Source organism: Capra hircus, chromosome 2 (assembly GCF_001704415.2).
Source record: "Capra hircus breed San Clemente chromosome 2, ASM170441v1, whole genome shotgun sequence".
Classification (NCBI taxonomy): domain Eukaryota; kingdom Metazoa; phylum Chordata; class Mammalia; order Artiodactyla; family Bovidae; genus Capra; species Capra hircus.
The window spans coordinates 80,440,969-80,463,766 of NC_030809.1; the positions used below are offsets into that span (position 1 = coordinate 80,440,969).

At 37.6% G+C, this 22,798-nt stretch overlaps 1 protein-coding gene across 1 annotated transcript in view; it reads right to left on the bottom strand.

The window, feature by feature from the left end:
- LRP1B (LDL receptor related protein 1B) overlaps positions 1-22,798 on the bottom strand; it is a 2,198,408-nt gene that overhangs the window by 995,596 nt on the left and 1,180,014 nt on the right. The window contains 1 exon segment of the mRNA XM_018062463.1: positions 274-496. Coding sequence (XP_017917952.1) covers positions 274-496 — 223 coding nt within the window.

The window sequence follows — 22,798 nt, forward strand, 5'->3', positions numbered from 1 at the left end:
TTGTTTTTTGTTTTGTGTGCTGGTTTTTGTTTTTTTTTGTTTTGTTTTTTCTAATAGAGGGGAGGAGGGAGAGCAAGTCCTCCCCCATCATGTATTATGGAGTGCACTGCGAAAAGAACATTCTTCCATTTAGCAAACACATCACAATTTTTATGATCCACTGCAGCTTGACTTCATAAGAAATTTTCAACACTGCAATTTTCAGTCTTCTTTCTAGTATGAGATCATTCATTTTATTACCTTAGCTGCATTTTCCAACCAAACTGTACTTACTTGTCTGCCTTGGATGATAGTATGTCTGTTTTTTCCTTGATAGTCCACTACTTCCACATAGTCCAAGTAAAGATCTACCCAGTAAACCCATTTGTTGACTAGGTCTAGTGCCAGTGCAGCTGGCTGCTCTGTCTTGGAATCAATTATCCTTGTTCTGTTCATCCCATCCATGTCACATCGCTCCACTTTGGCCACATTCCCATAGTCGGTAAAGAAAAGTTTTCTGTTGAAAGAAAACTAAATGTTAAAGTGGAAGGGTGGGGGCAGCATATTCGATAGAACCATCTGTAAAACCAGAACTTTTCCTTCTAATTTATTTCAGTGGTTACATCTGTTAGCTTCCCATAACCATTTCCATATAATATCACTCATAAACAAGGAAATCTGCTAATGAATATTGCAGGGCATAAGGGAGTAGGTTAACTAACAACTGTAAAATTTCCCCAGAACGAATGATTATGGTGGGTTTATTTTTGTATTAGGGGAAATGTTTCTTTAAGCTTCATAGAGCTGGTATACATATACCACAGGAGATCTGTATAGCCCATTTGGAATAAGCTTCAGAAGTGAGCCAAGTAACCAGGCCAGGGCATGTGAGCTATCAGGCTTTATCTTCAACCTGCTTTTCAAATTGCCTGGTAATGTCTGTCTCCTATAAAAGCTATTATGTGGAGCTCAATGATGCTATGAGTAGTAAAGTATAGAAAACCTGCAATGGAATTAAGCAGATGGAAAAGCAAATGTGCCATTTATAGCAATGAAAATAAATAATCACCCCCAAACCAATCCCAAATTCTCCCAAATATCCCCAACTGACAAAATTTACTAAAGATAATGCAAGCCATTTCCTTTCATTTTTCTCTTTATATATTTTAAAGAAAAGACTGAAAAGCAATGTTAATCTCTGAGACGAGAAATCCTTCTATGAAGTGCTAACAGCATGTGTCAAAGGTTTAAATACCTCTAATACCTCAGTGTCTAATATTTGATTAGTATTCACTATGTTTAGTAAACAGAAATCAATTTCAATTAACCTGACAATATTTTAACAAGATTATCTACTCATGAGAGTAAATTATGTTTGTAAATGGAGGACCATCTTGCCTTCATTTAAAAACCATCTCCAGAATAATCTTATTTCCAGTGACTGAGCAATATTAAGATTACCTAGAGTATAGAATATTCAATTTTGCAAACTTGGTGAATTAGTTTTTAGTTACCTGTCTCAACACTATTGCATCAGCTCACAGTATGGGGGTATCTTTCAATACTAAGGAATATTATTTAGGCTTTAATTAAGCTCTTTTGCTATGGGAAGCTGTGACTAATTTTTAAACATTAATGCATGTGTAGTGTGAGCCAGATTTTATTATGAGTATATATTCCCCCAAATATGTTGAAAGATCAATTTATCACGATAATTTATAAAATAAAATGTTTCATCCTAATTTCTCCTGGAAAAAAAAAATCACGATAAGTTAAAAAATGTTTTTCAAGTGACATTCCATTCAGGTGAAGAGATTTCTATTCCGGTAAAGAAGAAATAAAAGGGCATATAGTACATTTTATTGTCATGCTAATTACTCAAACTTCTACACCTATGATGGCCCATTAGTTACTTTCCTTCCTCTCTCTCCCCCTCTCTCTCATCTTTACCACAGTCTCTTCCTGCTTCCATCTTTCATCTTTTCTTTCTTCACTTCTTAATCAATTTGTTCACGGTCATCTCAAATTAAGTTACTATTAAGATTACCAGTTTACCTCTTTCTTACTATAGAACACTGTCCACTGTTCTTATCATAAAAACTCTCTTTCTCACCACATACCAAAAACATCTGTCCTTTCATAGTTTTCTTTTCCAACTGGTCCATTTCATAGACCAGATAGATGCTGGTATGCAGATAGCTCGGCTTTGGCACAGAGAGCTGGAGGCTTTGGCCCATTGTGTTTAGCACGTTGTATATAGACTATGTATAGTGACATGAAGGAGGGGGTTCCAACTATCTACATGAGGCTGAATAGGAAAGATGAGTCTCGAGATTAGAACTTCTCTCAAGTCACCCTGAGGTGACTTAATTAGATGTGATCCTTAAAAGACAAAAGGAAAAGAATGCCAAGACAAGAAGCCTGCAGGCATATTTTTGAAGAAAGAAGAGCAAATAAGATTAGAGAAAGAAAGAAAGTGAAGTCGCTCAGTCATGTCCAACTCTTTATGACCCCGTAGACTGTAGCCTACCAGGCTCCTCCATCCATAGGATTTTCCAGGTAAGAGTACTGGAGTGGATTGTCATTTCCTTCTCCAAAGGATCTTCCCGACCCAGAGATCGAACCCAGGTCTCCGCATTGTAGGCTTAGGCTTTACCATCTGAGCCACCAGGAAAGCCTGATCAAAAACACAGACTCTTATAGAGGCTTAAGGGAGAAAAGTTCCCTGATAAAGGAGTGGCTGGCTGGGTCAGTCAGGTGTCCCTGGTGGCTCAGCTGGTAAAGAATCTGCCTGCAGTGCAGGAGACCTGGATTTGATCCCTGGTTTGGGAAGAAACCCTTAGAGAAGGGAATGGCTATCCACTCCAGCATTCTGGCCTGGAGAATCCCATGGACTGTATAGTCCATGGGGTTGCACAGAGTCGAACATGATTGAGCGACAGTCACTTCACAAAACAAAAAAAGATTTAAAAAAAAAAAAAGAATACAAATTTAGAAGATGTCATTGAGTTTGGTATTTGTTAGAATACCAGTGACTTTTGGTACTTCTGTCTGAAAAAAATAGTTTAGTTATAGAGGAAAAATGAACCTGATGATAATAAAGGAGGTTGGGAAAATGTAAATAATTTGTCCAAGAAGATTTTCAGTGATCAGTTCAGTTCAGTTCAGTTCAGTCGCTCAGTCGTGTCCAACTCTTTGCGACTCCATGAATCACAGCACGCCAGGCCTTCCTGTCTATCACTAACTCCTGGAGTTCACTCAGACTCACGTCCATTGAGTCAGTGATGCCATCCAGCTATCTCATCCTCTGTCATCCCCATCTCCTCCTGCCCCCAATTCCTCCCAACATCAGAGTCTTTTCTAATGAGTCAACTCTTCTCATGAGGTGGCCAAAGTACTGGAGTTTCAGCTTTAGCATCATTCCTTCCAAAGACTAACCTATTATTGCAGGGGTGATTCAAGTGATTCTTATCTTAATTGCAGGACATAATAAAACTGGTTGAGGCAACTCTGAATAAGCTTAAGAAAAGTGTGAAAGAAAAGTATAAATATATGATTCATCAAAATGTTGCTGTCTTAATGAAAACATAAAGCCAAAAGAACAAGAGGACTTTGGGTATGTGAAATAGCATTGAGCTAGAAGAAACAGCGAAGAATTTGTCATTGTACTTCCAGCACAAAGCAGAACAGCACTGAGTGGTGATATAAAAGAAGGTCTTTCCATCAAATTCAATTTTCCCAGCTTTGAGAATACTATGATAAGCTCAATTCACTTATAATTGAAATTCAAGAAATGAAACTGTTCCCCAGGATAGCAGCACTAAGAACATAAATCTGCAAGCAATAAATATCCATAGTCACATGATTATGGCTATCATTATGACTGTAGATGTTTCTTTGTTTGTTTTAGTACAGTTTAATTTTAGTTTAAAATTATCTCCTACTGTTACAGAGAAAAGATTCATTTGAAAGGCATTGTTTAATTGATGTATGACTATTATAATTATAAACAGAAGCTATAGTTTTAATTGTCTGAAACATAACTAAATTTCATTCATGATAAAGTATAGCTAGGGTTTGATAAAATCACTCTTTTCTCTCTTATAAAGAATGAATCCCATTATCTCACTGATCTTAATAAATGTTTGTGAGATAGAAAGGTCAGATTATTTCTATTTTACAGATGAAATAGATTCCAAGTCCACATGGACAGCTTGTCAGAGCCATAACAAACATATTTGTCTTACCTTTTGTTTTTAATGCACTATTTTGAAATAATTTCAAACTTACAGAAAAGATTGTAGAATAAATGTGTATACCTTTCACCTAGATTCACCAGTTTTTCAACTTTTGTTCCTCTGGACATTTTTAGTACCAGCTGAACCATTTGACACTAAATTGCAGAAATGATGACCCTCCTCAACTAAGACTTCAGTGTGCATCTCCTAAGTACCAAGACATTCTCTTTTTTAACACTGCTACAATAGGTAGATTTTATTCAAATATAGCCTGTTGAGCAATAATGTTCTATACAGTAAAAATTTCTTTTTTTCTATAATTTAGGGTCCAATCCAAAATTATATACTTCACTTAATTGTCTTTTCTCTCTCAGTTCAGCAGTTCAGTTGCTCAGTTGTGTCCGATTCTTTGCGATGCCATGAATTGCAGCATGTCAGGCCTCCCCGTCCATCACCAACTCCCAGAGTTCACTCAAACTCATGTCCATTGAGTCAGTGATGCCTTCCAGCCATCTCATCCTCTGTCGTCCCCTTCTCCTCCTGCCCCCAACCCCTCCCAGCATCAGGGTCTTTTCCCATGAGTCAACTCTTCACATGAGGTGGCCAAAGTATTGGAGTTTAAGCTTCAGCATCAGTCCTTCTCTCTAGACTCCTTTAATTTTGAATAGTTATTTAGCCTTGCATTTTTTTTTGTTATTTCTAAAGTATAAACATGAGTTGTTTTGAAGAATAAATCTATTAAAAAATTTTTTTGATGTGGACCATTTTTAAAGACTTTATTGAATTTGATTCAATATTGCTTCCGTTTTATGTTTTGGTTTTTTGGCTATAAGGCATGTGGGGATCTTAGCCCCTTGAGCAGGGATCCAACACACATCCCCTGTATTGGAAAGCAAAGTCTTAACCACTGGACCACCACAGAAATCTCCAATATCCCTATCTTGAGTTTGCCTAATTTTTCTCATAATTAGATTACTTTATGCTTTTTGAACTGAAATGTAATAGCTTTATATATTATTATTTATGCCTCTGGGTTTAGAAACCAATGGTAAGCCTATGCTCTATTCAATAAATTCCCTAAAATGAAGCACAGTTGGTGGTTTGAAATCTCCTTTATCCCATCTTATTCAGTGTTTTCTGAACACTTAACTCTTAGTTCCCAGGGTTTTCAGTCATCCTTTCAGCATCTCCTCTCACAAGAACCAAGCATCCTCTGCTGCTTGGCAGCCAAGGAGCTGCCTTGGTAGCTGTCTGCATATGAAACTCATGGAGGCTGGTGGAGATCGTTCCCAAATTTGTCCTATACTTTATTCTCTTGGGATTACAATACTGACATTTCCTATTGCCCTGTTCTTTCCTATAGACCCTATATCAATTATTTCTTTATTCTCGAGAAAGTAGAAGAAATTAAATTGAGATTTCTATTCTCTAGTTCTTAACTTCCTTTTTGAATGCCATTTTATTCAATTTACACTAACACAAAAATTAAAGTGAAACAACATCCCAACTACTGTCTCTAATGTATGCTTAACTATTCGTTCATAAAGGAAAGGAAAATGTCTCTCAAACTTTTAATTATTCATCCAACTCCTTAATCGTAACTTGACAGCTGGAGTAGATAGGAATTTGTCATATTGGCTTCCCTATCTCATTTCATATGGGAAACTGGTTTTATCTCATGTCCTGTTGATTACATGACTAGCCCTATCTTACTATATAAGTATTTTATACAGTTGGGGATAGTAAGAAACTTTGAGTATTGTTGGTAAACTTGCCAGACATAAATCAAAAGTCACAAAGGGAGCACTGACCGACAGTGACAGAGCACTGTGCTTACAGAGTTATGGCCCCAATCATCCTTATGTTTTAAAGCAAAGCAACTGTTATACATACTGACGTCTTAAAACATGTGCTTTTTTTTTTTCCTTTAACTGATAAAAATAGGTTTAGTTTTTCAAGTGATATCTGCTTTAAGTAATTCTTCCATATTTTTGTACTTTGTCCAAAATGACAAAGGGTAATTTAAACATACCAGAGTCCTATCTGCATCTTTTTTTTTTTTTTTTTAATAAAGCTGCAACCTTTTCTTAAGTATTCATTCATTCATTTGGCTGTGCTCAATCTTAGTTGTGGCATGCAGAAACTAGTTCCCTGACCAGGGATCAAACCTGGTACCCTGCATTGGGAGCATAGGGTCTTAGCCCCCTGGACCACTGGGGAAGTCCCCTTCCATTTCCCTTTAACTGTATAGTCCACTCTGGCTTTGTGTCATCATTCTTACTGCTAACATTTTGGTTATAGCTTAAAGATGGAATTTAGAAATTTCAGAGTTCTCACAATGTAATTATCTATCATTCATTTAACTGTTTAAAAATGAGGTTATACAACAAGATTTTGGTTAAGAAATAAATAAGAAGGGAATGAAGCATAAAACTCAAAAGCCATATATTGCTAAATTTAGAAGAAAAATCATTGTTCTGATAAGGGCCTAACACATTCTCCATGTTTATAATCAGGTGTTAGGGAAGTTCATATCTTCACATTTCAGGAAAAATATATGTATTTTTCTTAACAACAATTACATTAGAAGCATCAGGTTTTGATCTTATTTTAAAAATAACTATGTTATCCAAAAAGCATCAATATTAATACTTTATTTTTCTTCCTTTGTGTTTACAGAAATTGAACAAGAAAGTGATTTTCTACATTATAGGGAGTAATTAAAGTATACTCTGAATTAAAGTTAAAATATTAAATATTTATAATTGTAATTCTAAAATGCAATTGTGAATATTAAAGAGTAATGAGTCTTCAGAGTAACAGGTTTAAATTCAATTTCTATTAGCTCGTGCTACTTAAGGGATATAGAAGATACATAAACTATTTTCTCTGTCTAGCCAAGATTGTTCAAGACAGTGATTTATTGATTTTTACTTGGTTGAGGTTTTTGCTTTCATTGTTTGAAAAATCTCTCTTGAATTTCGTTTTCAGTTCATACATAAACACATAGAAATTAAACTTGACATACAGCTGGCTACTCTATATTCTGGAAATACTCCCACTAATAATTCTGCTGGAAGTGTTAATGAATTAGATATATCAATCAACATGGCTTAGTCAATTAACATCCTCATTTACCTGAATCTGCCCTACTCAGTTAGTGTTCCTGAGAGTGGTATCCCTATGCGGCAGTATTATCCCTTCCCCATGCCCCTACCACCACCTTGGGGAGATTTGATGCAAGCAAAATAAAATTATAGGCTAAGCTGAATCACTAAGACCCTTTCTCTCATGAATCCATGCCAAATGGTATGGAGCTCACCTAGTGGGCAGCTGCGCCAACATGGGTGGAGGGTGGAGTGGGGTGAAGTGGGGTGGGTACAGAGAGGAGGAAAACCAGAGCATGTTCATAGATATAGAGGGGTCATGAGATAGAAACAGGATAGAAGGAGCCATGCAGTATTTGGGCAAGAAAATCTCTAGGAGTCTGTTTTAATTTCCTGTCCTCAGGTAGGTAAACACATGGGAGTTACCACAGCCTCTTGGAAATTTGTATACATTTGAGTGGCTTTGGTGGGGTGTTTCTGTACTTTGGAAGCTAATGTGTGATAAGTAAAACACTACATTGTTTAACATCTTATATTAAAGATTCAGATAACTCTTGTATTAAAGATTTTGAACAATCAAAACTTATACCACCTTCAGTTCAGTTCAGTTGCTCAGTCATGTCTGACTCTTTGCGACCCCATGAATCGCAGCACGCCAGGCCTCCCTGTCCCTCACCAACTCCCGGAGTTCACTCAGACTCATGTCCATCGAGTCAATGATGCCATCCAGCAATCTCATCCTCTGTCATCCCCTTCTCCTGCCCCCAATCCCTCTCAGCATCAGAGTCTTTTCCAATGAGTTAACTCTTCGCATGAGGTGGCCAAAGTACTGGAGTTTCAGCTTTAGCATCATTCCTTCCAAAGAAATTCCAGGGTTGATCTCCTTCAGAATGGACTGGTTGGATCTCCTTGCAGTCCAAGGGACTCTCAAGAGACTTCTCCAACACCACACTTCAAAAGCATCAATTCTTCGGTGCTCAGCCTTCTTCACAGTCCAACTCTCACATCCATACATGACCACAGGGAAAACCATAGCCTTGACTAGATGGACCTTAGTCGGCAAAGTAATGTCTCTGCTTTTGAATATGCTATCTACGTTGGGCATAACTTTTCTTCCAAGGAGTAAGCGTCTTTTAATTTCATGGATGCAATTACCATCTGCAGTGATTTTGGAGCTCAAAAAAATAAAGTCTGACACTGTTTCCACTGTTTCCCCGTCTATTTCCCATGAAGTGATGGGACCAGATACCATGATCTTCGTTTTTTGAATGTTGAGCTTTCAGCCAACTTTTTAACGCTCCTCTTTCACTTTCCTCAAGAGGCTTTTTAGTTCCTCTTCACTTTCTGCCATAAGGGTAGTGTCATCTGCATAAATGAGGTTATTGATATTTCTCCCAGCAATCTTGACTCCAGCTTGTGTTTCTTCCAGTCCAGCGTTTCCCATGATATACTCTGCATATAAGTTAAATAAGCAGGGTGATAATATACAGCCTTGACGTACTCCTTTTCCTATTTGGAACCAGTCTGTTGTTCCATGTCCAGTTCTAACTGTTGCTTCCTGACCTGCATACAGATTTCTCAAGAGGCAGGTCAGGTGGTCTGGTATTCCCATCTCTTTCAGAATTTTCCGCAGTTTATTGTGATCCTCAGAGTTAAAAGGCTTTGGCATAGTCAATAAAGCAGGAAAAACATATTGAAATACTAATTCTATGTAAAGGAATCATTTTACCATGTTCATATGTAACCCTCATGTAATCCCAACATGGCATAAATATATACAGATATATAAATAGAAAGCATCTGAATTTTTTCTGTAATCTCCCATGAAAACAGAAAAGAAAGATATTAATAATGAATAATATTTTTTTAATCATCTTTCTTCATTTTTTAAAACTCAATATATTACTCAGGACATATCAACAGATTTTCAAATGTTCTTCCCAATTCCAAGCTCTCTAAATGCTTTCACAAATTCAAACATGAACTCTTATCAATTTCCATCCTATGCTAACTCTGCCTTTAACTCATTTTTTTTATTTCAAGTAAATTTATCTGTTAAGCTTTAATTCCCATTTGTTTTTCATCTTTCCATATTCTGAGAGCTAGAAGCTAATTCAGCAACTAATAAGCTTCCCACTGTAAACAAAGAGAGGAAAAAAAAAGAAAAGTAAAAATATTTGCATATTAATATTATTATTATTGTTTTTGTTTAGTCATTCAGTCATCTCTGACTTTTTGCAACTCCAATGGGATTCTCCAGTCAAGACTACTGGACTGGGTTGCCATTTCCTCTTCCAGGGGATCTTTCCAACCCAGGGATCAAACCACATATCTGGGTCTCCTGCGTTGCAGGCAGATTCTGAAGCCCCGATTATTATTTCTATTTATCTTTATTACATAGCTATTTCATCAATGCTTAACACAGATGGGGACACAATGTGATAAGTAACTAACACTATTTCCCTGGGTTAGCATTGCCTGAGACTTGGCTTATATTTATTCATTCATATCTACCACCCACACATGACTACACTTAAACTGGAACTACCACATCTAATCGCCTAAAAATAATGACGTACTTGGCCTAACATTTTGACTTTCAGGCAGCCATTTTCCTCAAGCTGTAATTGAAACCTTATAAACTCATCTATATTCCAGATGTAAGTTTTTAATATCCTCACCCTTATTTACACAGGTCTCTGCCTAAAGTACAGGGCAGCCGAACATCTGTCCACAGATACAACATCCTCTCTTCCTACCCAAACACTTCTGACCTGCCATCTGAATCTCCTATGATCACAAAATCCCCAATATCCTAAGACTAAACTTTGAATAACTCCACCTTTTTGCCTTTACTGAAATTTAGCATCTCTTGAGCTCATCCTTTACCAGCAGTCACAGAAAATGTGGGCTTCTTATAAGAACCTCAGGAGTAGATCTAAACTCAGTGCCTCCTCGAATACTAACTCCAGAATACTACTCTCTTCTTATCTTGTAACATTTCATGTTTTTTCAGGAGTCTCATTAATAGACTGTATCAATGACAGCACCCATCCTCAAGTTAAATTATGTATTATTAAAATTATCCTACAACTGTTGATAACAATCAGAATAAAACTTCATATTCTCAACATTGCCCCAAACAGTCAGATAATTTAGTCTCTACCTATCTCTCCAGCTGTCTGGAGATAACACTTTCTCAGTTTTAATAGCTACATCTAACTAATCCATTCTGAAGGAGATCAGCCCTGGAATTTCTTTGAAAGGAATGATGCTAAAGCTGAAACTCCAGTACTTTGGCCACCTCATGCGAAGAGTTGACTCACTGGAAAAGACTCTGATGCTGGGAGGGATTGGGGGCAGGAGGAGAAGGGGACGTCAGAGGATGAGATGGCTGGATGGCATCACTGACTCGATGGACGTGAGTCTGAGTGAACTCCAGGAGTTGGTGAGGGACAGGGAGACCCGGTGTGCTGTGATTCATGGGGTCGCAAAGAGTTGGACACGACTGAGCGACTGAACTGAACTGAATAATATTCTTCTATATAATTCAAATAACTTGGCCATCTTTCAGTTCATTAAACAATATACACAATTTCTTCCTTTCTCCATTTCTTCTTTTCTCCATGGGACGTATCCTGTCTCCAAGTCTGGAAAATAATTTCTACCACACTATTCCAAAATTGGCTTTAGCTTTTAACTCAAATGTCAATTTCTGTGAAAGACCTTTCCTGTTTTTCGCGTATCAGTTAGGTCTGCCTGATAAACTCTCATGGCATTCTGTATTTTTAACACATCCTTTCTTACTTAATTGCATAAAACAGATACACACAAACACACATACACACACACATACAATGGTTAGTTTAAGATCTGTTTACTAAGTAGATTACAGTCTCCAAGAGGAAAAAGACTATATCTGCTTTATTCAGGACTATACACTCACGACTGAACCATGTATCTGCCTATATTGTTTCTCTGTCTCTCTACATATATCTATATAAGCTCTGAATTCATCCCCTCATAATAGAAAAGAAAATCTAAACTCAGACTTAAAAGCATGTTAAAAGGGCAAAAAATATGGATAAGGCCATTGTAGGGTATGAAAATAAGTTGGTTTTCCACATTATCCAGCATAGCCCATTGGAATTCTTTGCTCCTAAATCATTAGTTAATAATAAATTATTGCTTGGCCTCAGTTTTATTGCTTTGCCCTCTTTTGTACAAAATTCTGTTTAGAGAACTTGTAGGGAGTAGTGATATTAGATAATGGTAAGGTCTGGTATTCCTTTATCTGGCCAATTTTCAGTTTTAATGAAATCTCAATATGAATTTCCACCTACCTGTAGATACCAGATTATAACAACATTTGCATGTATCTCTAAGGGGTTTAGACCATCTACTTCCAGAATATAGCAAAGTTTTGTTTCTTTGTTTACTTTAAAGTTGGATATTTACATAATCAACATGAATTTGAAGACTATACTGTCCCCTGTGAGGAAGATGGACTCAAAATGTTAGAAGATTAGATAAGGAGATACCGGTATGGTAGATAAGCATTAGCACAGGGGTAAATGGGAAAGAAGAGAGAAATTTCAAGGAGTATTTTGGGGTCTATATCGACAGGACTTGACAGTTTAATTCGGTGAAAACAAGGGTGATTAGAGAGGAGCATTCTAGCTCTATAATAAATTTCACAAAATATATTTATGGAATATACTGAGCCTTCAGATTTTTCTCAGGAAATCTGCCAGGCATAAGATTGCAAGGTGTCATTGAATTTAATATGAGGAAAGGATTTTACAATTTGGGCATATTACTTTCCATGACCAAGGGCAACACTATCTCAGGTCTTCTTCAGGGGTCAGAATGCAGGATGTCACTCAGAAGCTCATGCTCAATACACTTGATTCATGTGGAATAGTAGAATATTTGCAGTAATATATTGGATGCAAAAAGTTGTTCTTTGAAATATGCAGAGATGTATAACCTAATTTCCACACTTAGGGTGTCCTACTGGTTTATAAAGGCATTTTTCTGAGATGAAATAACATAGATGGCTGTCTCAGAAGCAGCTAAGGTAAGTATCCATGAAGTTGTGGACCGCTGAACAAATCTGGTTCACTGCTATGCTAATTACCAGTTAGCCGAACTGTCAATTTCTATTTTAAATTCTTACTAAATGGAGGAAAAAGCAGCAAGGTGAAAATGAAGCTTAACTGCAGCATAGTAATTTTTAATATATTATTTATTGTTTATATTTGTATGCATCTCTTAGTCTGCTGTTGGAATAAAATGTGTGATAATATTGCAATGATGATAAAATCATATGGTTACAGAGATAAAATCACAATGTAGAAACTAAAGATTTCTTTGAAATTCACTTTCCTAGCTGTGAAAAGCAGATATATACTTGGAAAAATAAGGCCAACATCCTGTAAAAGAACTTCTTTATAAGTGACATGACTCAAATGCCTTGGTTTAGTTTTAAATTGAAATGCAGGATCAAGTGTAGACTAAGTGTGGCTAAGACTTCAGAGGCTAAAGGAAGCTGATTATGGAAAAGGACTGTTCTTGCTCTGGGGTAGTTTGTAATTTCCTTCTCCAGGGGATCTTCTTGACTCAGATTGAACCTGGGTCTCCTACACTGCAGGCAGATTCTTTACCAAATGATCTATGAGGGAAAGTGAAAGTGAAAGATGCTCAGTCACGTCTGAATCTTTGCGACCACATGGACTATGCAGTCCATGGACTTCTCCAGGCCAGAATACTGGCCTTTCCCTGGGTGGCCTTTCCCTTCTCCAGGGGATCTTTCCAAACCAGGGATCGAACACAGGTCTCCTGAATTGCTTCCTGATGGCTTCCACCAGCTCCCTGGTGGCTCAGAAGCTAAAGCGTCTGCCTCCAATGTGGGAGACCTGGATTTGATCCCTGGGTTGGGAAGATCCCCTGGAGAAGGAAATGGTAACCCACTCCAGTATTCTTGCCTGGAGAATCCCATGGAGGGAGGAGCCTGGTAGGCTACAGTTCACGGGTTCTCAAAGAGTCGGACACGACTGAGTGACTTCACTTCACTTTCTTTACCAGGTGAGCCACAAGGGAAGCCCAAAGCCCCTGGGAAAACAGGGATTGTGATAACTGCTAGATGCTTCTAGACTAGACTAGGGTTTCTTGACCAGGATGACCTTTAGGGGCTCCATCCATAGCTAGTTTTGCAGGCTGTGAAAATTGACAAGTAGGCCAGCAGATATGTATTCCTACGGGTGTTTTTGGACAAAAAGTTAATATTCCCAAAGGTAAATATCCATGTTCTAAACAGTGATTTTCAAGTTTTATTGTACACAATAAGCATCTAGATATCTTGCTGAAATCTCCGTCTTCTGCAATCACTGTGGTGGGAATTTGGGGAGTACCTAACAAAATTAAATATGCACGTAAAATCTCTTTCATCCAACAATATTTGTTCCAGAAATTCATCTTGAAGATGAATCTTCACAAATAAGAGACAATACATGCACTAAGTTATTCACTATAACATTAGTAACAATGGCAAAATATTTTTATTCAGCTTTCCTTCCTCATCCTTATTGATTATTTCTTCCTAGATGTACTCATTTGTTATCTCCTGAGCTCAAGATTCTGGGAATAAAACAGGGGATTCTAAAATATCTAATCTCTACTTCTAGAGGGAATGGGGAACAAGATTATTGAAGATAAATATGCATCATAACTTATGAAGAAATACTCAGAGATGATCAGCTTGGGTAATTGCAGATTGTTAATTGATAGAATCAATGTCTACTAACAAATTCTTATTAGTGTCATACTCAAAGAATTAAAAACAGTAGGCTATTCAAGGGGATTCCCCAATGGCTCAGAAGGTAAAGAATCTGCCTGCAATGAAGGAGACAGAAAACTCAGGTTCAATTCACTGGAGAAGGAAATGGCAACCCACTTCAGTATTCTTGTCTGAAAATCCCCATGGACAGAGGCACTTGGCAGTCTAATCTAAAGGATCACAAAGAGTCAGAAACAACTAAACAACTAAACACAGCCATACACGCTATTCAATCACGGTAATCTTTTCTCAATTTAGTCATTTCTAACATGGAGGCCAATTAGTTTTTCAAAGAGAACAAATTAGGTATATCTTGTATTAGAAAGTTTCCTAGGTTATTGTCTGCTGCTCAACCTTCATGACATTTTTTCTTCTAAATCAGTATATATAATATTCAACTTTACATACCAATTTAACAGGCTATAGTCTCCAGTTCAATCAAACACCAATTCAGCTGTTACTAAGAAGATGTTTTGTATATATAATTATCATCTAAGATTATCCTCAATAATTTGGATGGGCTTGATTTAATCAATTGAAAAGTTTAAAGCAGAACAAAAGCTTCCCTGAAGAAATTTTAAATGTAGACTGTAGCATCAAGATTTCCAGGCTGCCTTCCTGACTGTCTGCCCTAAGCTTTTTCATCTAACTAGCTAGCCCCTACATCCGTATATGTCAATTCCTTAAGAAAAAAAAATATATATATATATACATTTTTATAAATCCTACTGGTTCATTTTTTTTTTCTTTTGAAACTTTGACAGAGTGCATAAAAACTATTTAGGAGAATAGTCCACCATTAAATGTGAATTTAAAATATTTAATAGATATTAATAGTTCAACTAACTGGAAATTAGAGTATCAATGAACCAGATTTGTTCAGTAAACCAAATGAAGAAAACAGAGGTCCTGAGGACATATTTTAGAACCCTAAATCCTGCTACACCATAGGAAGCACCACTTGTGTATTCAGAAATCTGAGCCATTAAATTTCATTTTATCTGCTTAAGCTGAGTGAACGGAGTTTTCTAACATTTATAACTGGAAAATTTTAATGTGATAAATACTCACAGTTAGGACAAATAACAATTGAAACACCTATCAAAACTACAGGAAAAAGAAGTAAAATATTCCACAGACAACAAATGTATTATGAAATTATTACTTAGGAAAGTTGGAAATTTTAAAAAGATATATGCAACTACCACAAATTAATTTTATTTTATTTAAATGAAAGGAAAAGTTATTTGATTAATCAATGGTTTTTAGCAATACTTGGCAAATTCAGAAGTCTAAGATTACAATATATATAATTTCCTTGATCAGTTAAGTTCAGTTCAGTTCAGTTGCTCAGTCATGTCTGACTCTTCGCGACCCCATGGAATGCAGCACGCCAGGCCTCCCTGTCCATCACCAACTCCTAGAGTTTACTCAGACTCATGTCTACTGAGTCAGTGATGCCATCCAACTATCTGGCCCTCTCTCATCTCCTTCTCCTGCCTTCAATCTTTCTCAGCATCAGGGTCTTTTCAAATGAGTCAGGTCTTCGCATCAGGTGGCCAAAGTACTGGAGTTTCAGCTTCAACATCAGTCCTTCCATTGCACATTCCAGACTGATTTCCTTTAGGATGGACTGGTTGGAACTCCTTGCAGTCCAGGGGACTCTCAAGAGTCTTCTCCAACAGCACAGTTCAAAAGCATCAATTCTTTGGCACCTAGCTTTCTTTATAGTCCAACTCTCACATCCATACATGATTAATTTCCTCGATGAAAGCTCCTGAACTTTGTTTTGCTTTGCACAGAAAACAGCATAAGTAGAATAACAAAGTTTATATGCCATTATGAATAAATGCAATCTCCATCTTCCAATAAAACTTTCAAATATATATATATATGCATATAGATAATCTCTGAATTATTATGGTTCAGCTTATGATTTTTTGACTATTCAATACTATGAAAGTGATAATCAGTGACTAGAAGCCATACAGTATCCCCACCTTATCCATGGTTTCATTTTGTGAGGTTTCAGCTACCATAGTCACTTGTGGTTCAAAAATATTAAATTGAAAATTTCAGAAATAATTCATAAGCTTTAAATGATGAACCATTTTTAGTAATGGCAATCTACTCCAGTACTATTGCCTGGAAAATCCCATGGACAGAGGAGCCTGGTAGGCTACAGTCCACGGGGTCACAAAGAGTAGGACATGACTGAGTGACTTCACTAATAAAACCTCACACTGCTTTGCTCTGTCCCACTCGGGAGGTGAATCATCTGTTTGTTAGCACTCCATGCTGGGTATGCTACCCACTCATCAGGACAGTAAAAGAGTACATAAAGGGCTCAGTACCATCCCCAGGTTTAATCATTCAGTGGCACCCCACTCCAGTACTCTTGCCTGGAAAATCCCATGGACGGAGGAGCCTGGTGGGCTGTAGTCCATGGGGTCGCTGAGGGTCGGACACGACTGAGCGACTTCACTTTCATTCTTCACTTTCATGCATTGGAGAAGGACATGGCAACCCACTCCAGTGTTCTTGCCTGGAGAATCCCAGGGATGGGGGAGCCTGGTGGGCTGCCATCTATGGGGTCGCACAGAGTCATACACGACTGACGCAACTTAGCAGTAGAAGCAGCAGGGATCTTAGAATGTATCCTTTGTAGATAAGTGTGTGTGTGAGCCTGGGGGCAGGGGTGGGTGGGTGGGGGAGCTAATGTACTTCAAAATTTGAGTTTTAATCTTTTCTTGGGCTAGCAGTATGTGACACTGACTCTCAAATGATGCTGGGCACTGGCGTCAGTCATATCCCCAGTCAAACACATGAGCACAAGAGGAAATGACCAATACACTTACAGCCATTCTGTACCCATCTAGCCATTCTGTACCCATCTAGCCATTCTGTATTGCACTTTTATATAGTGTTCAATAAATCACATAAGATATTCAACCCTTCATTTCAAAAAGACTTTGTGTTAGATGATTTTGCCCAACTCTAGGCTAATAAAGAGTTCAGAGACTGTTAAAGGTAGGCTAGGCTAAGCTATGATGCTTGGTAGGATAGCAATATTAAATGCATTTCTGATGGATATTGTGAAATAACCCCATTATAAGTCCAGGAAGATCTGTATTCCATAAAGTAAATTATCCAAATAACAGTTTTTCATAGTCACTAAAATAGGGTTTTACATCTTTAGAAATTAAATTGTGAGGCAAAAGTGTTTTCAAATATTAATAAAAGAAAGATGAAAGGTGTGCAGCTGAATGAAAATGATTCAGTAATCTAATGAGCTAACTTAAGGCTTTATGACTTAATATCCAACTGGCCAGTAACCAGGATATCCTAAATAAACTGTATTGTCCATCATGAACCTGGCCTCTGACATTGATGCACTGATACTCTTTGTAAAATACAGAATGTTATGATTAGGAAACTTAGTTTGGAATGTTTAAATAAGTCCATGATTTTTTTTTTCTTCTGTTTTCTTCAAGGAAGAAGTCCTACCCCACAAGATTTAGCTCCTATAGCCCAATTTCCTTTACACTGTAGTCCTTCCTAATCCTGATTCCTTTCCCTGTTTTAGACCAGTGGTGGTTAGCTAGCCATTGGATATCCAAAAAACTGGTTGTGAGGGAATCAGGTTTTCTGATTTTATTTTTAAAATATGACACAGAAAGCTCATAGTGACTTCTGGCTTGAATGACAGATACATTCAGGGAACTGGTTAGCTATGCTTAAGGAATGTATGAGTGCAGCAGAAAAAGCTTGTCAGGAGAGAGGGAGATGAATAGAGATAGTGATAAAGATAGAAGGTATGGAGGAGAGAGAGAGGGAGAAAAGTAATGAAGCAACCATAAAGAAAGAAGCATTCTCTCTTTGCTCAAACATGACCTTAAACTCCTCATAGGGAATGTGAGAAGTGGCCTTCTCAAAGGCCACTTTCAAACTATTATGTTAAGTACTGGGTCTGATAACCAGAAATGAGGAATGGTTAACAAAAATTTACTTCAAGTGATGCTATCAAAAAAATAAAATAAAGTTAAAAATGCAGTGGTTAATTGTACCAAATAAAAATAAACTCTGAGTTAATGTTGTATCTGTACTACCCTAATGGAATTATGTTTTCTCCACCTTGAACAGTAGGATTATTAAATTATAAGACCTGGAGAGATAAAGTGATTTTGCCCAGGATGATATACAGATAAGTAATTACAAGATTTGGTATAAAATTTCAGATCTCTTCGATTATGGACATGTGCTGTGCTCAATTTCCTTCCAGTGTTTTCCAGTTCTCTCTCTCTTTTTTTAAGCTTAAAAAATCGAGATGGCTGGATGGCATCACGGACTCGATGGACGTGAGTTTGAGTGAACTCCGGGAGATGGTGATGGACAGGGAGGCCTGGCGTGCTGTGATTCATGGGGTCACAAAGAGTCGGACGTGACTGAGCGACTGAACTGAACTGAACTGATATTCCTTTTATTGTGTGAATTTTTAACTATCACTTATAAATATTAATATAAAAAATGGCATTTAGACTTTCTACCTGGCTTTTCCAAATAGAAGGTAAAAGCTTTAGCAAAAAAAAAATCAGTTGTCTCTATAGTATATAAAATAGTTTTGTCTGATAAACAAGTAACAGGAATAACAATGGCATTTTTTTAGTTTCTACAGGGTATTTGGATCATTGAAATAAGTGTAGGTAGAGCCTTAATGTGCTGAGAGACTGTGAAAGATTAATTGATCAAAGTGCATGATTCATTGCTTTTCCTATATTTGTAAATAAAGATGATAACCCTTATAAGAAGGCTGGGACCTGGACCCTTTGCTGCAGTGCTCCCAGTTAGACAAATGTCTCCTAAGAAGCAAAATACAAAGAAACTATAAGGGACTAAAAATAACTGCATACATGTGCAGTTGGGCAAATTATGACAAGATACAAAAAGATAAAAAAAAAACACACAGCACCATCTAGGGGGTGGGTAGCTCACCTAAGCCACCCTGCCAACCCGAACCCGAGACCAACTCCTACCCTCATCCCATATAAGGAGCCAATCATCCCTACATCAGTGAACAAGCAAGAAAACGTGTTTCTTGATTTTGCTTGCTCCTGCTGCAGCAGTAGCCCCAGTAAATATTAGCCTTTTCTGAATTTGTCTAATTCAGTTCAGTCGCTCAGTCATGTCCAACTCTTTGTGACCCCATGAATCGCAGCACGCCAGGCCTCCCTGTCCATCACCAACTCCCGGAGTTCACTCAGACTCACGTCCATCGAGTCAGTGATGCCATCCAGCCATCTCATCCTCTGTCATCCCCTTTTCCTCCTGCCCCCAATCCCTCTCAGCATCAGAGTCTTTTCCAATGAGTCAACTCTTCGCATGAGGTGGCCAAAGTATTGGAGTTTCAGCTTTAGCATCATCCTTCCAAAGAACACCCAGGGCTGATCTCCTTTAGAATGGACTGGTTGGGTCTCCTTGCAGTCCAAGGGACTTTCAAGAGTCTTCAACACCACAGTTCAAAAGCATCAATTCTTTGGCAATCAGCTTTCTTCACAGTCCAACTCTCACATCCATACCTGACCACTGGAAAAACCATAGCCTTGACTAAATGGACCTTTGTTGGCAAACTAATGTCTCTGCTTTTGAATATGCTATCTAGATTGGTCATAACTTTTCTTCCAAGGAGTAAGCGTTTTTAATCTCATGGCTGCAATCACCATTTGCAGTGATTTTAGAGCCCCCCAAAATAAAGTCTGACACTGTTTCCACTGTTTCCCCATGTATTTCCCATGAAGTGATGGGACCAGATGCCATGATCTTAGTTTTCTGAATGTTGAGCTTTAAGCCAAATTTGTCACTCTCCTCTTTCACTTTCATCAACAGTCTCTTTAGTTCTTCTTCACTTTCTGCCATAAGGGTGGTGTCATCTGCATATCTGAAGTTATTGATATTCTCCCGGCAATCTTGATTCCAGCTTCTGCTTCCTCCAGCCCAGCGTTTCTCATGATGTACTCTTAGTGTACTGATCACATATATAAAATGGAAAATGTTGGTAATGAACACATAGAAATGCTAAATTTCTGCCACATTATCGTATTTGGTTGTTACAGTTTAATTTCTCTGTAATTAGCTCTGTTCTCAGATAAAGGAGGAGAGTGAATAAAAGATTCCTTTTCCTCCTTTTCCTTTGTGTAATCTGCACCTATTATCTCAGCATTTACCATTTTATTTGAGACTCATCTACATATCCCTTCCTTTTCTTAACCAGACTGTAAGATTCTTACAGGATAGAATCATGTCTTATATTTCTTGTCCCCCTCCAATTCTTATTTTGAAAATTCTTAAATTTTAAGGTAAAAGATTACCTTTTTATGCAGATTCATCAATTGTTAAAATGTTGTCCTTAGAGAGAAGGGAGGATGAGCTAGAAAGTAGAGAGAGAGAGAGAGAGGAAAGAGACACAGAGGCGGAGAGAAAATGTATGTGTATGTATGTGTGAATCTGTGTAATAAACATACACACACATAGACATGTAGTACTTTTTTCCTGCTATACCATTTGAAATAAATTGCAGATATCATGTTTCACTTCTACATGTACTTCCTAAGAAATGTGACAATCCCTTATATAACCTCTTATGGCCTGAATCTTATACCTTCCCCCTCAATTCATACATCAAAGCCCTAATGCCTTGTACCTCAAAATGTGATACGGTTTTCAAATAGGTAATTAATCTTTTTTTTAGAAGGCCATTAGTGTTGCTCTAATTCAGTCAGGACTTTTTATAAGAAAAGGAAATTTGAGGATTATTGTATAGTATTATATATATGTAGATAATTTTATGAATCTACATTTATCTATAACCAAATATGTGTGCATGCTCAGTTGTGTCTGGCTCTTTGCGACCCCAGGGACTGTAGCCTACCAGTCTCCTCTGTCCGTGAGATTATCCAAGCAAGAATACTGAAGTAGGTTGCCATTTCCTTCTCCAGAGGATCTTCCTAACTCAGGGATTGAATCTGTATCTCCTACAGCTCCAACATTGGCAGACAGTTTCTTTCCCACTGAACTACTTGGGAAGTAGCTCATTTGCCCATAGCCAAATATACATTACACATAAATAAACGTTTATATGTATAGAAATTGTCTTAAAAATCAAAGAAAAGCAGTAGTAGGAAAAAGTCTATACAAATAAGTAGGTCATGTAAGGATTTCATACTACCTAGCCCAATGAAAAGGACCCAACAGTGAGCCAACCCTCCTATTTAATCCATCTTTTCATCAAAAAACACCTGGAGTAGTCAATCAATGAAAGTTCTTTCAATAAACAGCAGGGTGTTATCAAAAGTATCAATCAACAGAATATTGCTTATTGCTCTGCACTCTGATGGGTCTGATGCTGCCAATGATACATAGTATGTATGGAAATGAGAAGGGACTTACTGGTAGTTACTGAAGTGGTCTAAAGATATTACTAGTGTTTACAGAAAATAAGCAACCGCTTATATACCACTGAGGATAAATGCAGGCTTGTGGTGGCAGAAATGCAGATTTGTCAACCTGAATTTCAGAGAAACATTATGTTAAAAAAAAAAAAAAAGCATCTAAATAACCAGACTGCTGCTGCTGCTGCTGCTGCTAAGTTGCTTCATTCGTGTCCGACTGTGCAACCCCATAGACAGCAGCCTACCAGGCTCCCCCGTCCCTGGGATTCTCCAGGCAAGAACACTGGAGTGGGTTGTCATTTCCTTCTCCAATGCATGAAAGTGAAAAGTGAAAGTGAAGTCGTTCAATCGTGTCCAACTCTTTCGGATCCCACAGACTGCAGCCCACCAGGTTCCTCCATCCATTGGATTTTCCAGGCAAGAGTTCTGGAGTGGGTTGCCATTGCCTTCTCCGAAATAACTAGACTATTCTCTCCAAAATTTCAGTTCTTGTAAATAGACTGAAGTTTATTGATTTTAAAATATAATGTAGCATTTACTCAGAGTCACAAAGAAGACTGATACCAATTCATTTAAAAATATTATTTAGCATTTATTCAGTGTCATGCTTTCTGCTGGTACACAGGACATAGAATAGGGTGATGTTCATTACTTCTGACTTGTAGTCATTCTGGTTCTCACTTTCTTTCCATCTCTAGGTCAGCTTATCAGACACCAAAAACAAACCAAAAAGGGACAACTTGGCCATTCTACCAAGAAATTCTATAGAAGGAAAAATTTCACCATTCAAGTTAGACTTTCTAAAAGGGTTCATATCCCATCTATGTAATGATGAATGATGATTTCGGTGTACAGTTTATAAACATTTTTAGTCATTTTTATTCACCTGCTTGATGTATATTCAACCACCAGATATTCATACAGTACATACTAGGGGACAGCAATGTATAATGAACCAGAGCCAGATGGATAAAAAGACACAGTTCCTGCTATCAAAGAGTTCAGAGAGCTGGAGGAAATCATTGATGCAAACAAACAATGAGCACTCAAGATGAGCAGGGCTCTCAAGGGGAGATGAAGATGCCTAAATCTGCCAGGGGGATTCCAGGAAAACATAACAATGTGAGGCTTGAATGATGACATAAAGAGAGACTAGGTGTCTGCCAGGAAGATTAGGATGAGCTAGAAGTT